The sequence below is a fragment of the Bubalus kerabau genome, chromosome 6 (genome assembly GCF_029407905.1).
Source record: "Bubalus kerabau isolate K-KA32 ecotype Philippines breed swamp buffalo chromosome 6, PCC_UOA_SB_1v2, whole genome shotgun sequence".
In the NCBI taxonomy this organism is placed as follows: domain Eukaryota; kingdom Metazoa; phylum Chordata; class Mammalia; order Artiodactyla; family Bovidae; genus Bubalus; species Bubalus kerabau.
The window spans coordinates 91,825,756-91,841,840 of NC_073629.1; the positions used below are offsets into that span (position 1 = coordinate 91,825,756).

Here is a 16,085-nt window from a genome sequence, read left to right on the forward strand (position 1 = left end):
TTCTGGCCTGGGACTTTCCATGGGGGTCGCCAAAGAGTTGACACGACTTAGCGACTAAACAACAAGCAGCCACAGGTGAGCTCCTGGTGGCCCTCACCTGCAGGGCGCCGGCAGAAGGATCCCATCAAACCCCCACCCCTCCCACCAACCCTGCAAAATGCAAAGACAAGGATCCATCACCTCCCTCTTGCAGGTGAGAAAAGTAAGGTCCAAGCCCAAGGTCACAGAGTAGGGTGAATATGTAATTTATCATCCTGAGGGGATAATTTGAGGGTGAAAGGTCTAACTAGGCAGGGACAGTGGGCCGGAACGAGGGCAGTCCAGGGCAGGCCAGGCATGTGGTCTCCCAATCACGCAGCAGGACGAAGGGACATCTGGTCTGGAGTGGAAGCCCGGCCCGGCCATCTGTGTCCCTGCCTCAGTCCCCGGCCCCCTCCCTGGGACAGGTTTCTCTCTGGGCTGGCAGCCAGATGCTCCTGGTTCTCTGCTGAGTTCTGGGGGTGCCCTGCAGTGTGATGTGGAGGCAGAGGCCACTCTCGAGTTTCCACCCGCACAGCTGTCCCACCGGCCACACTGCTGTCTTCTGTTCACTTTCCAGAGAGTCCCCTCACTGATCCCCCTCGGTTATCCTGCCCAGAGGGGGACAGTGGAAGCAGCGTTGGGTGTGGGAAGAGGGTTCACATAAAAGAATTTGCAGGTGAATGAAGGTAACCATTCTAAACACTGAAAACTTTTTTATTTGAACCTCCCACTGGTGTTCTCTCTGATGCAGGTCGCCCCTCCCCTGCGTGAATGAGCAGAGCACAGGAACAGCTGTTACAGCAGAGGCTTTCCTACTGGAGGCGGCAATGACCCAGAAAGGAGATGGAGGGCGTGCCAGGGGCATGCCCTTCCCTCGGCCATGACCCCAGTCCCGACCCGGAGGCCCTCCTAAGAGGCCCAGTGTGCCAGCTCTGATTGTGGGGGCCGGGGCTGAGGTGGTACCACCCATGCTGGGGCCCAGAGGAGCTTTGCAGAGATCAGCCCAAGCAAGCGTCACTCAGTGATGCTGCCATACCTTCAGGGTCTGCTCAGACACCCAGAGCTGTTTGTTCCTGGGCTCCGTGGCCACAATGGTTGTGTGGGTGTCACTCTGTTGGGACAGTTTTTAACTCCTCTGTTCCCACCTCAGTTTCTGCTCTGCACTCTGTGTCTAACCGACAAGATGCCGGGCTCAGAGGACTGTAAGCCCCTGAGGGTGAGGCTGCCATCAGATTGTGTCTCTTTCTGCCTAAAGATCCCAGCTTACCATCTGGCACACAGTAGATGCTCCATAAATGCCACTGGGACCAAAGAAGTTAAGTCAGGAGTCTGAGAGTCAGTGGAATGAGGGATGGGGCATTCCCTGCAAAAGCCTTCTGGGTTCTGGTCACTTCTGTACAACCTCAGGGACCACCAGTTGAGCATAGGAGAGACCAAGGCAAGTGAAGCAAAGGTACTGGCCTTGAGCAGGCAGCCACACTCCAAGATAAATGTGGAAGGGCCAGGACTAACTCGGTCCAAAAGCAGCGACATCGGGAAGAGCCTTCAGAAGAAGGAGGTCTGTGCAGAGGTTTGAAAGATGAGCCTGAATGTGCCAGGCAGAAAGGAACAAAGGGCATCCTGGTGGAGAAGACAGCTTGGCAAGGGCATAAGGCACAGGGTGAGCATGGGATGGGCTGACCAGGAGAAAGTTGGAAGGTCAGCAGAGGTCACTCATGGGAGATTTTGGATCCCAGAACAACAGAAGCTACAGGAAGGATGTAGGACCAGACGTCAGCTCAGAAGACCCATTTCACCATCTGTCTAGTGGACCAAAAGACTCAGCAGGAATGAGAACCCTGATGGGCTTTCACAGGGGATGAGGGACCCAGGGGCAGCACCAAGGAGGGTTCCTGGTCAGAAGCTAGCTTTGAGGTGAGGCTATAAAGGCACTTGAGGGCCCTGGCTGCTGTGAATCTTCTCAACAAATCCTATTACCTTCAAAGCTCCACAAAAAAAGTATTAATCAAAACAGCAATGGCCCAGTAATGTAATCATCTCCTCTCTGTGTGATTCTCAAAATGCTCTCGGCCCACTGAGAGTCTGCAAAATCAAACCCCATTTTGCAGTTAGTGAAATGGAAGCCCTATGAGGTCACACGGAGATTGGTGGTGGAGCCAGATTGAAACCCCGGGAGCAGTTCCATGTCAGCCCTGGGCCTCAGGTTCAAAGCCCAGTTCCTTGTCTGGGAGGGGATCCCCGGGGCTGTCGGGAAGCCCATAGTACAGGTCTTCCTCTTCCTGTGCCGGCCCCTCTGTGCCTGTGTCTGAAGCCTCTTCTTCCTCTTTTGTCCTTGGGGACCTCTGCTGGGAGCTAGGCACGGCTGCCTCCCGCCGCTGCTTCTCTGGAGGCACATCCTCCGTCGCGGGGGCATCAATCAGGGCAAAGTCGTGGAAGCGGTCCAGCTGGCACCTGCAGGTCCAGGACTCCGGAGGCGGGGGCTGAGGTTCCGCTTCCTCAGGTAGAGACAGATTGGGGCTGCTCCCCTCACTGGAGCCCACGTCCAGGTCATCTTGGAAGGAAGCCAAGGGTGCAGGACCCTGGGGACAGGTCGGGGGGCTGTAGGGGTAAAGGTGGAGAGGGTGAGGGTAGCCCTGAGTCAGACTGCCTGGGTCTGAACCCCAGCCAAGAGCTGCAAGCCCCGGGGTAGGTGAGTTCACCTGTCTGGGCCTCAGTTTCCTCCCCTGAAAAATGGGGGGAATACCAGCATTCGCTCCTATGTTTCTCCCTGAGGTTTATAGCAAATAATGAGTGCAAAGCACTTTGCATGAGGCCTGGCACATAGTAGGTGCTCAAGAAATGGACCATTATTATGTTATCCAAACCAGGTCACTTCTCTGCCTCTCCAACCACTCAGGGACTCCTCTGGGCCCACTGTCCCTGTCACACTGGGCGTCACCTTCTGTCCCTTCGTCTGCCTCCCCCACTGGACAAGGGGCTCCCACAGGGTGGGGCTGTCAAGGCCTGGCAGGGAGTAGGTGCCCAGGGATGCTGGTGAGTGAGTGACTACAGGCTTGAATGAGGGATATTCATGTTCCCATTTGTGAATGGCTGGGGACAGGGTGGGGGTGGGGGAGGGGATGGAGAGACCTGCCCGAGGCCAAGAGCATGTCAGCAGCAGAGCCTGGATTTGAATTTAGGTCCTCTGGCTCCCCACCTGGCTCCTCATGGTGAGAGTTCAAACTACTCTGAGATAGGAGTGATTAATCTCATGTGAGGAAACTGAGGCTTGGCAAGGAGAGGAGCATTTGAAGGTTACACAGCAGAGGAGCTGGGGTTTGAACCAGGCCCAGGTAACTAAGCCCAGACCCACATATCTCCTCAAGGTGTCCCCAGCCTCTCTCCTGCCCAGGGTCCCCAGTCACCCTCAGTGGCCCACACCCCCTCCTCCTTCACCCCAGAACCCCTCTGCTCTGCACACTCACCTGAGCCTGCCCTGACTTGGGTCTCTTTCTCCCTCATCCTGGTCCGAGCCCCTGTGGATGACCACGGCGGCTTCCAACCAGGCCTGAGGGTCACGAGGGCCATTTTCTCCTCCATCGCTGGCTCCTGGCTGCCACTGTCCGGGTTCCGGGTCCAGGAGGGGGCGGGGGTTCTCACTGTAGCTCATGACCTTCATCTGGATGTGGCTGAAGTCAGGCAGGCTCTGGTCGTAGGCGGCTGCCTCCCACAGCCTGACATAGGGGGGCTGGGGGCTGAATGGGGGTGCAGGAGACAGCAGGAGAGAGAATAGGCAGGTAGGCAAAGCTTCGCTCTGTGTTGTCCCCTGGCCCACCTGCTCTGAGCAGCGGGTCTCCCCTGATCTCCAAGAAGCCTCTGGGAGCAGTTACTGTACCCAGTTCATGGATAAGGAGACTGAGGCCCAGCAAGGTAAGCTGAGTGGCAGAGCTCAGACACTCAGGCCAGTGTTCCTTTCACCCCGTGTCTCCAAAGTGAACCCCAGGGCTGAAACTACCAAATGAAGGTCGGTTTGCATTAACTGGGAGTTTGCTGGGTTCCAGACGGTGGCCTGAAGGCTTTATGTTGTTTATTCTGAGCAACCCCTTGAAGCAGAGCGGTCGTTCCCATTTTTCAGATGAGGACGCAGCAGCAGGAAGGGCCCAGGGACTGAGTGGTCCTTGTGGGCCGGGCTCTGTGGGTTAGCTCATCGAGTCCTTGCCGGAACTCTGGGAGCTGCTGGGGGAGGCTGAGGCACAGACACTGGCTGGCTTGCCTGGGTGACTCAGACCTAGGGAAGGGGCTGGGATTCCAAGCACCACCTTCTCCACTGCTCTATGATCCAGGGCTGGGGAGTGACAGGGAAGAGCCCAGGCAAAGGGAGATCCAAGCCCCAGCTCTATTCCAGCAGCTCTCTCCGTGTGACCAGTCCTGAGGCTGGTCCCAATACCCACCCAGGGTCTATCTGCCTCAGTCCCCTGGGACATTTGGTCACCTAGGTGCCAGGGACAGAAAATACCATCACCACCTCCTTCCCCAAGCAAAACAGAGCAAGTTCCAGAGCCCTGGCCACAGATCCTGGATCTGTAGCCTGGACTTCTGAACACAATCATCCCAGCTTCAGGGGTGGGGAGGGGTTACCAAGTCAGGTCACCCCTCCAGGGCTGCCGTGTTTTGGCAAGACAGCACTTGGCACTTCCAAGGATGAAGGCAGGTATGGTCTGTGAGGTTTGGGTTTGTGATTGCACTTCTTGAGCCTCAGTTTCCACATCTGTATAAAGGGCCCGACACCACCACCCCTTTCATAGATTCCTATGAAGACCAAAAGAGGTCATGGGCGCAAAATGCCTGAGTTGGTCTCTGGTGCTTTTGGAAGCGCTTCCTACCAATGATGGCAAAGGCTTATAGAGGTCCTGCTATGGTCCAGGCTCTGTTCTTAGCACTTATAAAGTCTGCCATCCATATCACAGGTTCCACATCTGTGGATTCAACTAACTGTGGTTTGAAGATACTCAGGAGAAAAAATTCTAGAAAGCCGCAAATAGCAAAACTTGAATTTGTCACACACCAGCAACTATTTACATAGCACTTACATTTTATTATACAATCCTAGAGAATTCCAAGGACTGTATAGTCCATGGGGTCGCAAAGAGTCAGACAGGACTGAGCGACTTTCACTTTCATTATATTTACAACTATTGACATAGCATTTACATGCTATGTATTAGAAGTAACCTAGAGATGATTTAAAGTATATGGGAGGATGTCTTACATTATAAACAAATATTATGCCTTTTTATATAAGGGACTTGAGCATCTGCAGACTTTGGTGTCTGAGGGGGATCTGGAGCCAGTTCCCTACAGATGCGAAGAGATGATTATTATCTCATTTAGCCCCTCCACTGAAGCTGTATTTGAAATACACCGTATCTGTATTTCAAAGATGGGGCAAAGAGAGGCAGGTCAATTTCCCAAAGTCACTCAGCCAAAAAGTGGCAGGGCCCCAGGGCTGTGCCTTGGCCATCATTATGCCTCTTGTTTGCTAGCGTAGTAGTATCGCCACTGTGTGGGATTTAGGGTCACACCTATTTGGCTGCCACTAATTCACTGTAAGGCAGGACAAAAATCCCCAAGCCTCAGTTTCCTCATCTGTAAAATGGGAACAATAATGACCACCTCATAGACTTGAGAGGCCAAAATAATCTATGATTTCTGAGAGTCTGTTCTCGGTAAGTAAGAAGGTAAAGCCAGAGCCTGCAGCAGAGGGGAGACACTGCCCCTCTGCTCATGCCCCACCCCCTCACTCTCCTCAGCAGGGGGAGACTGGCCTGAGGGTCACTAACCCTCCCCTCCCTCCACTCCACCCAGAGGGCTCAGCACCCACCTCTTCATCTCGGCAGCAAACCCGCTCTCCAGCAGGCCCAGCGCCTTCGCCTTCGTGGACAGGACACCTTGGAAGTCAGAGTCAGCAGGTATGAAGGTGATCTGCCAGGCAAAGGGGAGAAGGCTTCTCTGTAGCTGCCCGCACACATTCGTACGTGCTGCTCCCCCAGAGCAGGGGCCTAACCTCTCCAGATACCCTGGGACAGAAACCTCACAAGGGAGCACACCCTGTTTGACAGGAGGGCCCAGCACTGTTGGCTATCTGGATCCTGGGCTCCTGCTCCCACTGGAGCATTCACCCAGCAAACACTCCTGGAGCATCAGCTGTGTGCCAGGCACTCTTCTAGGCAGTAGGGGGCAGCAGTGAGTGAATGAGACAGGCACCCCTTCCCTGGGGGAGGTCATATCTTGTCCTGCCTGACATGGAGCAGGCCCTTCATCCGTATCTGGTGAATGGGTAAGAAGCAGGTCATTGTCAGGTGTTTCCTGGCACCGACAGAGGCTGCGACAGAGGACAGAGAAGGGGGTGGCCAGGGTGGTGCCCAACACTGACCCCTGAACTCTCCGGGATCTCGAGGTCTCTGCAGGTGCCACACCACAGGTGGGCACGGGGCAGTGGAGGGGAGGCAGGTCACAAAAGAGGCAGTGGGATGAGGCAGAAGGCGCCCTGCCTTTGGGGTCTGAGAGGCTAGGTGAGCAGCCTTCCTTGGGCAGGTCATCACTCCTCCCACAGCCTGTCTGTGATCCTCTGTAAAATGGGGTTCACCTCGAAGAGATATATGCAGCGCTGCTCACAATGGCCAAAAGGTGGAAGCACCCTAAGTACCCATTGATGGAGGACTAGATAAACAAAATGTGGTGTATACACACAAAGGAAGATTATTCAGCCTTTAAAAGAAAAAAAATGAAGTTCTGACATGTGCTACAACATGGATGAACCTTGAGGAAATAAGCCAGTCCCAAGACAAATTCCACAGGATTCCACTTATATGAAGTATCTGCTGCTGCTGCTGCTGCTGCTGCTAAGTCGCTTCAGTCATGTCCGACTCTGTGCGACCCCAAAAACAGCAATCCATCAGGCTCCTCCATCCCTGGGATTCTCCAGGCAAGAACACTGGAGTGGGTTGCCATTTCCTTCTCCAAGGCATGAAAGTGAAAAGTGAAAGTGAAGTCGCTCAGTCGTGTCCCACTCTTAGCGACCCCATGGACTGCAGCCTACCAGGCCCGTCCGTCCATGGGATTTTCCAGGCAAGAGTACTGGAGTGGGGTGCCATCGCCTTCTCCAGTGAAGTATCTAGAATAGTCAAATCCATAGAGACAGAAGGGAGAATGGTGGTTGCCACAGATAGGAGCAGGGCGGATGGGGAGTTATCATTTATTGGGTATAGAGTTTCAGTTTTACAAGATGAAAAGCATTCTGGAAATCGGTTCCATAATAATGTGAATGTAATTAACACTGAAAAGGTCACTTAAAAATGTTTCAGATGGTAAATTTTAGGTTATGTATATTTCACAATTTAAAAAAGCAGGATTAGTATTGCCTGTCTCCTGGCTGTGAGGATTCCATGAGATCATACATAAGGTGTCCTTCAGCACAGTGTCTGGCACATAGTAGCTGTTCTATAAATCATGGTTCGACGCTATTGAAGATGAAATTACCTGACTTCTCTGAGTCTTGTTCTCCTCAACTGAAAATTTCCTCAACAAATATTTGATAAGACCCTTGGGCTTCCCTGGTGGCTTAGAGGGTAAAGAATCTACCTGCAATGTGGGAAACGGGTTTGATCCCGGGTGGGGAAGATCCCCTGGTGAGAATGGAATGGTTACCCACTCTAGTATTCTTGCCTGGAGAATCCCATGGACAGAGGGGCCCGTCCAGAGGAGCCTGGTATGCTACAGTCCACGGGGTCATAAAGAACTGGACACAACTGAGCGACTAACACTTTCACTTCACTTTACAGTATTATACCAGGTTCATGAGCAGCAACCTCCTTTCTCCCTTCCCACAGAGTACAGTGAGTGAAAGACACTTGTCTGCACCATCAAAGCCCAATCCTGATGGGGAGAAGGGAATGATAGCTGGAGGGGTTCTTAGAACACCTGTGAGTAGTAAGCTTCCCCCCAAATGTCTGGAAATGAGGGAGGGCCCTGGGTATCTTCCACAGCCATTAAGTATGTCCTGCACTTGCCAGATGGTTCTGTATTTCCTAGAAGCTTCCCCTTCCTCCTGTCATCCTCCTCTTCATCATCATAATCACCACCATTATCTCCATCAACATCATAATCGTATCATCACCATCAGCACCAGCACCTTCATCAACAGCAGCATTATCATCCTACAGCATCATTGCCACTGCCACTGTGAAAGCCTGGAGGAGAAGGAAAGTCCTGAGCATCTTACAACACAAAATCTTTTAAAAGAGGGGGACAGGCAGAGTTGAAGCTGGGAAGGGGAGATCAGACCATGAAGACAGCAAAGCATCAGGCTAAGGAATTCAGCCTTTATCCAGAAGCAGAGGGAGCCCTGGAGGAGTTCTCAGCTGGAGAGTACACAGACAGATCTGTGTTTGGGCAGAGCTCTGGGAAGTCCCCAGAGGGAGGAACAGAGGGATGATGGAGGGAGGCCCATGGAGAGGTCAATCCATCAGTCACCAATCAGGGGTCTGGTCCTGGGCTCCAGCAGAGCAGGCAGGAGTGGGGAGTAGGGAGTGGGGAACTTGGGGGTAGAAGCAGAAGCCAGGCAAAGAGGTCCAGCCTTCCCAGCCAATCCTTCCCCTTGCCCCATCTCAGCTAACAAGCACAGCATCCCTGACTGTCCCACCGGCTAGATTTGTCCCAATTCTTCCTCCTCTCAAGCCCGAAACCCTGCTGACCACTAAATCTGAGCAAGTCTACTTCAGAAATTCAATAAGGTAAGCAAGCTGGAAGTGCCAGGGCCACACCTAGCCACAGCAGGTACTGTATGTTTGATGAACTGGAAATGTCTTCTCCGCACCTACAGCCTTGGGTTCAAGTTCTGCCTTAATCTAGGAGATGATCATCTCTCACCTGGACCACAGATGGAGCCCCCCCTCCACCTCTGGCCAGTTGCTCTTGAAACTTCCTCCTCCCAGATGTCAGCCTGATAACTTTCCTGAACTGCAAAGCTGCTCATGTCCCCCTCTTGTCCCATCAACTACAATGTAAGGTCCGAATTCCTCAGCATGGCATCCAGGCCCCGCGGGCCCAAGTCCCACTCCCTCTCCACCTTCCCTTGCTCCCTGCACTCTCCAGTCACCATGTCAATCCACTTGCCTTGCTGTTTCACCTCATGTCTTTCTTCACCCTATTCCTTCTGCCCGAAATGTCTTTCCTCATTTTTTCTACCTGGTGAACTTCTACTTTACCTACAAACCCCAAATCATCTTCTCTGTGAAACCCATTCCCTCCCCAGCAGGCAGAAAATTGACTCCTCCACAGTCCTCCAAAGACAGGGACAGCCTAATTCACACTGGTATTGGCTAGCCCTTACCCCCATATTGGGCTTCCCTGGTGGCTCTGCTGGTAAAGAATCAGCCTGCAATGCAGGAGACCTGGGTTCGATCCCAGGGTTGGGAAGATCCCCTGGAGAAGGGAAAGGCTACCCACTCCAGCATTCTGGCCTGGAGAATTCCACGGACTGCATAGTTCGGGCGTTGCAAAGAGTGGGACACGACTGAGCAACTTTACTTACTTACTTTCACTTTACCCCCATATCATAATTGTCTAATTCTATTCCCTTATATATTTCTTTCAATCCAGAAAATTCCCATTTGTCAGGCTCTGAGGCAGGAGAGGATCTGGCAGGGAAGATGGGCATCAGTATTTGCTGAGCACTCCGGTGGCCCAGGCCCCAGTGAGATGATGTGGGAGAGGGGACCCTCGTCTAGCACACCTCCCGGGCTTACGACACACTTGCCTTCTCTCCTTAGTTGTCGCCCTAACAGCCTGCATCCCTGAAACACACATCCACATCTGTGCTCGCATACCTACCTGCACATACATACAAAGACCCGCTCAAAGCCACAACACTGATCCTGAGACGGCTGCCTTCGAATTGGCTCCAGGCCAGGCGTGACGCCAGGTCCCCACACACAAGACCCTATTGGTTCCTCCCACAGGGCCATGTAAGTCTCATGGAGGCAGGGGATTCTTCTGCCAGGGTCACAGAAGTGGGGTACAGGGAGGAGAGATCTGAGGCCTGGCAGACACTGAAACCTGTGCTCTTTCTACCCCACCATGCAGCCTCTGCAGCACAGGAACACGTGAATCCGTCAACAGTTACTCATTAATACCCAAGAATATTCCCTGTCCCCAATTTCTCTCCCTCATCCCCACAGCCACTCTGCCCCCCTCCCCTTCCCTGCCCACAGCCAGCTCTGTGAAGGGGGCCAGGGCAAGAAGGACCCTCCCCCGACGCTCCCCTACAGCCATTGCCTTGCCGTCCCCCAGGGTCCAGGCTCCTCATTGGGAGGATGACAATCAAGACGGTGGTGACGTGGGTGGCTCGGCCCCAAGGCCTTCTTCTCCTAGTGACCTCTGCTCAGGGCATTGCACAGAGTCGAGTTGACTGTAAACTGCTCAGAAAATGACTACAAACCAGCCTGGACCGCCCCAGTGCTGAATAAACGCTCTGACAGCCAGGGGCTGCCCGCAGAGGAAACAGGGCTGGGAGAGCCTAACCCAGGCCCTGGGAGCCTCCTCCCTCCACCAAACCCCAGCACAGCCACCCAGGCGAGAGATGAGGAGGGGGCTGCAGGGGGAGGGGCGGGGAGGAAGGGGAAGGTGGTGGCTGCCTGGGGACTGGAGCCCCAGATGGCAGGACCAGGGGGGTCCTTAAGATACACCCTCTTTCCCACCCCCATCTTCCTAACTCACACATTCTACAAATGTGCAAACTGAGACTCAGAGAGGGAAGGAGCTTAACCAAAGTCTTCCATGTAATTAGAGGCAGAGTGCAAGTTAGAATCCATGCTTCTTTCCTTGTCTCCCTGGATCTAGCTGACCAGCTGCTGTGTGACCTTGGAAAAGCCACTCAACCTCTCTGGGCACCAAAAGATTACAACACTTGATATGCCCATTCCACACTTTTGTTGGGAGGATCAATAACAGTAAGGGTGACAGCCTTTCACCTAAATATTATACTCTACAGTTTACAAACTGTTCGTCTTTTCTCTGTTCTCCATAATAACCATGAGACTGGAGAAATAGGGGCCCAGGGCCTCATTTTGCAGATAAAAGAAACTGAGACTCAGAAAGACAAAGGTCACATAGAGCTAGAACTAGAACTCAAGACTCTCAAACCAGTGCTCTTCCCATCATTAAGTCACTCATTAAAACTCCAAAAGAGAGAGCACTGACCAAGCCATGAGGTTCCAGCTGACTCACTCAGAGCTCTCAGCAGCTCTGGGACACAGGGACCGTTCTGCCGAGGAAGGTTATGCTTTAGACACCACACATCTGAGCTCTGATCCCAACTCTGATACCCAGGAGCTGAAGGAACCTCACTTTCTGAGCCTCAGGCTTCTCCACTATAAAATAGAACTTCAGAGGTACCAAAAAGCTCAGGATGGATGCTGAACATCACCAGGGATACAGGTGTGCCTGGCAGGCAGCAAGCCCTCAGGAACTCTGGTTTCAAGAACCTGGATTGTGTCTCCCACATGGTACCTAGTTCAGGGCTCCAGATTCAGGGGACTTCTGATTAATCTTTATGCTAAGGGATGGATGGATGGATGGATGCTCAGGAGAGTGGAGATAAGAAAAGAAACGGTAAGGGGAGAGGATGACAAGATGATTGAAGGATGGGGGACTGATACGTGGAATAGAGGCACAGCCCCAGACCCTCCTGGGCCCTGGCCCGCAGCCCACCTGTTCCCACTGTTCCCACCTACCTTGGGGTAGCATTGGCACATGCTCCAGATGACACCCCCGATCACCATGACGCCTCCCATGGCGTAGAAGGTTCCGTAGACTTGGGGCCGGTCGTGGCTCATGAGGAACGTGCCAAGGGCCAGCAGGAAGAGCCCCAGCACGATGAAGCCGATGCGGAAGGTCTTCTCATCAGTCATGGCTGCCTGGCCAGGCCTGGCCTGTGAGCCACCTGCAGAGGGGTGCCAGCAAACCAGCCAGCTACCTACACACGCACTCACACTTGAGGAGTGACGCTCCGGGATCACTGCCGATCAGGACTTAAGCCAAGAGGGAGGCAGGCTCCCTGCAGGCCCAGCCCAGCCACCAGGCACACCCCATGCTCCAGGCTGGAGGAGTTACGCACAGGTGGCCTCGCGACCCCACCTTCACCGCCTCACCTCCCCTCTGGCCCTCTGGAGCGTGTGGGAATCTGAGTGAGGGAGACAGAGGGAGGGAAGGGGAGGTTCCAGGGCTGGGCCCCAGCCCAGGCTTTGACATCACCTCATTTCCCTGAGTGGGGCTGAGCTGGGCGGACAGGCAGCCTGCACCATCCAGCCAGGGAAAGCAGGTACATACTGCAGCCCAAAGGCATCAGAATGCCACTGGGGGATTCCAGGATCCCACAGGCTGGCATTTTAGAATCCTGAAGAATTTTAGACTCTTCAAGGTCATGGGCCCACCTGGCCACTAGTTACGAATGGTGCCTGCATGCAGGGCTCTATTTTAAACATGTGATACGTATTAACTCATTTAGGGAACCCCATAAGGTCGGCACTACTATCCCTACTTTATAAATGAAGACACAGGTACATAACTTGCCCAAGGTCACACAGCCAGGAAAGACAGGGCAGTTGGCGTTTGAACCTAGTACTGTCCCCAGGTGAAACTGCCTAACTGCAGCGCAAGGGCTCAACGTGCAGGCTCTGGTGGCCATACAGACCTCCCGGCTTGGCTTCTGACTCCTCTACTACGGGGCGGTGTGGTCTTGATCCAGTTGCCTCTGTGCCGAAGTCTTCCTCCTCCCTACAATGGGGATAGTGATAGCAACTCACAGGCCTGGGCTCCCTGGGTGCCTCTGTCCCCTTCCCATGCTCTGCGATCCATCCAGGCCTACTGGCCATGAAAGGCTCTAGTGGGCAATGCCCCTCTAGGGTGTGATTGGTTGATAGTGAGTTCCTTGCCTCCTAACCTAGGAAGATGCCCTCATTCTAAGAATGACATTCTAATGATGGAATTTCAGTCTTGCAGCAGGCTGATGGGAAAAATCAGATTCTCATAGAGGATTATAGGGAAATGATGGTCAACAGTATCTGTAAAAAAAAAAAAAAAAAAGCATTAACTTGTTTGTACGGGGTTGAACTGGCTCTGAATTGGCGTTGCAGGATGAAAGGTTTTCACTTGGCATCCTGACTTCATAGGCTTGGGGAATCTTCCTGTTTGCCATTGCCACCCTCTCCACCCCCCCAGACGCAAGCTGTACTGGTTCCCAACACCACACCTATGTTCACATGATACACTCTGGTGTCGCTGCCCGCAGCGCCTTGGAGTTTCATTATGAAGCAGTTTCTCCTTCACCAGCCCTCAGATCCAACACTTTACAGTTTGCCGAGGTGTCCTGTAGCAGAACTCAGGTGACCCTTCCAGTGAGAGGTGACTGAGAGGTCAGAAAGGGCTGAAAGGCACAGGGCGACATCTACGTTTGGTGTTTTCCAGGGTGACCTTGGCCTGGTGGCTCTGCTCTGGGCTTGAGTTTGTCATCTTTGGTTGAATGTGGTATCACGTTACCTCCCAGGGGTTGTGGAGAGACGTCATATGATAGCGGGAAAAACGCTTTGCAAACTAGGATTATTTACAGGGCAGAACCCCAGGTGGCTCAGTGGTAAAGAATCCACCTGCCAAAGCAGGAGACGCAGCAGTCACAGGTTCGATCCCTGGGTCGGGAAGATCTCCTGGAGGAGGAAATGGCAACCCACTCCAGCATTCTTAACCTGTAAAACCCCATGGACAGAGGAGCCTGGTGGGGTCGCAGAGTCGGACACGACTGAGCACACACCCTCCAGGGAAACACTATTATCATAATTTTACACAGGCTCAGAGAAGGGAAGCTACACGCCCCTCCCAGAAAATGAATCCGGGGCCCAGAGGGGCTTCAGCCTGCCCTTTCTGGTCCTGGAGCCCGGGTCCACGGCGGCGGGAAGATTTTGGTCGCAATCCAGCAGGAGCCTCTCGCGCCCCCTGGTGGCCATAGTAGCACGCGCTTGGCTAGGTGCTTGCACATCTCTTCAGTTCAGTTCAGTTCAGCCGCTCAGTCGTGTCTGACTCTGCGACATCTCTTAGGTCGTGCCAGCGTCCCGCAACCCCGTGAGGCTACCGGAAGAGGTTACCCTGCCTATTTCACAGGCGAGGAAACTGAGTCAGGGGACATCTCTCCAAAGATCTCCCCAAACTGTACTGGGGGCTGAACGCGGACCTGGATCCACGCAGCCCCAGTCGCATTGTAGATGAATCTGGTCCTTAGGGCTTCCTGAGAAGCCTCCTGGTCACCCCAGCACTCTCCTTGTTTCCCCATCTTTTCTTTCCTCTCCACTACTCACCCATTTTCTGCCTTTTCTCTCCTTAAAACAGGTTGGGGGCTGGGAGTGACAAGAGTAAGAAGCTCTGGGACAAGTAGGTGCTCTGTAAAATGGGTCTAATCTAACCTCTTGCATAAAGCCGTGGTGAGGGTGAAATGGGGACACGTGTGTACAGCGCATTGGAAGTATTGGGTGATCCGTGGTTCCCACTCGCCTCTCACCTGCCTCTGACTTCTGCCTTCCACCCCTGCAAAGCGGGGTGAGCCTGAGGAGCAGTTGCAGAGTCTACCATCTTGCAGCAGAGGGCGCGCTAACCACTGTTTTCTTCCCCGTTTACAGCATTCAGCGTCCCTGCAAGATCTTAAAAGCTGTGCCTGCAGGTAGGTGAATATCACACCCATTTGACAGAAACTGAGGCTCTCAAAGGCAGAATAAGCGGCCCAAGATGGCAGAGCCTGTAAAGAGCAGAGCCAGGGTTCAAACGAGGCCCCAGGTCAGTCCTTGTTGAGTACCTGCTATATGTCGCTCACTCCGAGGTGTGGGTGTCTGAGAACATGGTTATTCAGCGTGATGGCTGGTGGCGGGTCAGATGGTAAAGAGTCTGCCTGCAGTGTGGGAGACCCGGGTTCGATTCCTGGGTCGGGAAGATCCCCTGGAGAAGGAAATGGCAAACCACTCCACTATTCTTACCTGGAAAATCTTGTGGACGGAGGAGCCTTGGCAGCCTACAGCCCACGGGGTCCCAAAGGGTTGGACACGACTGAGCGACTTCACTTTCACTTTCTTTCCTGTTTCGCGGGGCACAGAGATACGTCTGAGGTCCAGCAAGTGCACAAAGCAGCCAGAGGCAGAGACTGGGGAGGGGGTGGCCCAAGGGAGGAATGAAAGGACAGAGTCACAGGAGGGATTCTTGAGAAGCCAGTTGGCATTCTTCTGTCAGGGCAGGAAAAGCAGTTCAGGCAAAGAGATCAACATGTGCAAAGGCCTAGAGACAAGTAAGCACTGACACATGGCTGGAGGTAAAACCAAGTGCTGCGCGCATACCATCCCTACACTGCAGAATCCTCCCCCTCTTCCCCTACCTGCGCCTCCATGTCGGCTCCACCCTTCCAGCACCTGGATATCCTGGCCACCATCCTCACCTCCTCCCTCTCATCCACATGGTATTGGCCCTGCCTCTGGGACGGAGGGCTTCCCTGATAGCTCAGTTGGTAAAGAATCCTTCTGCAATGCAGGAGACCCCGGTTCGATTTCTGGTTCGGGAAGATCCCCTGGAGAAGGGATAGGCTACCCACTCCAGTATTCTTGGGCTTCCTTTGTGACTCAGCTGATAAAGAATCTGCCTGTAATGTGGGACACCTGGGTTTGATCCCTGGATTGGGAAGATCCCCTGGAGAAGAGAAAGGCTACCCACTCTAATATTCTGGCCTGGAGAATTCCATAGACTGTATAGTCCATGGAGTTGCAAAGAGTCGGACACAACTGAGAGACTTTGACTTCAGTGAGACAGAAGAATCGAATCACTTCTCGCTCCCACTACGGCTCATCACTCTGGTCTGAGGCCCATCATGCCTGTCCTCTAAGTGGTCTCTCCTTCTCCCCTTGCCGGCTGCAGTGTCTTTCCAACCTAAATGCCAGATTAGACCATGTCACTTCTCTCCTCAGAGCCCTGGAATGGTTCTCTTCCCTATCAGAGTAAAA

The 16,085-nt window shown here is 53.4% G+C and overlaps 1 protein-coding gene across 3 annotated transcripts; it reads right to left on the minus strand.

Moving 5' to 3' along the window:
* Positions 1-1,769: 1,769 nt before the first annotated feature.
* BSND (barttin CLCNK type accessory subunit beta) lies at positions 1,770-15,683 on the minus strand. 3 transcript variants are annotated; one of them, XM_055586945.1, is made up of 7 exons: positions 15,527-15,683; positions 15,075-15,172; positions 12,752-13,121; positions 11,793-12,001; positions 5,882-5,982; positions 3,486-3,755; positions 1,770-2,619 (listed from the first exon to the last, which is right to left on the minus strand). In XM_055586945.1, the coding sequence occupies exons 3-7, from the start codon at positions 12,930-12,932 to the stop codon at positions 2,208-2,210; spliced, it is 1,173 nt and encodes a 390-aa protein (XP_055442920.1). In that variant the 5' UTR covers positions 12,933-13,121; positions 15,075-15,172; positions 15,527-15,683; the 3' UTR covers positions 1,770-2,207. The 3 variants fall into 3 exon arrangements, 1 of the variants encoding a protein (XP_055442920.1); XR_008716283.1 differs by lacking the exons at positions 1,770-2,619; positions 3,486-3,755; positions 5,882-5,982; positions 11,793-12,001 and adding an exon at positions 14,606-14,735 and having other exon boundaries at positions 12,485-13,121; XR_008716284.1 differs by lacking the exons at positions 1,770-2,619; positions 3,486-3,755; positions 5,882-5,982; positions 11,793-12,001 and adding an exon at positions 14,897-14,989 and having other exon boundaries at positions 12,485-13,121.
* Between the last annotated feature and the right edge of the window lie 402 nt (positions 15,684-16,085).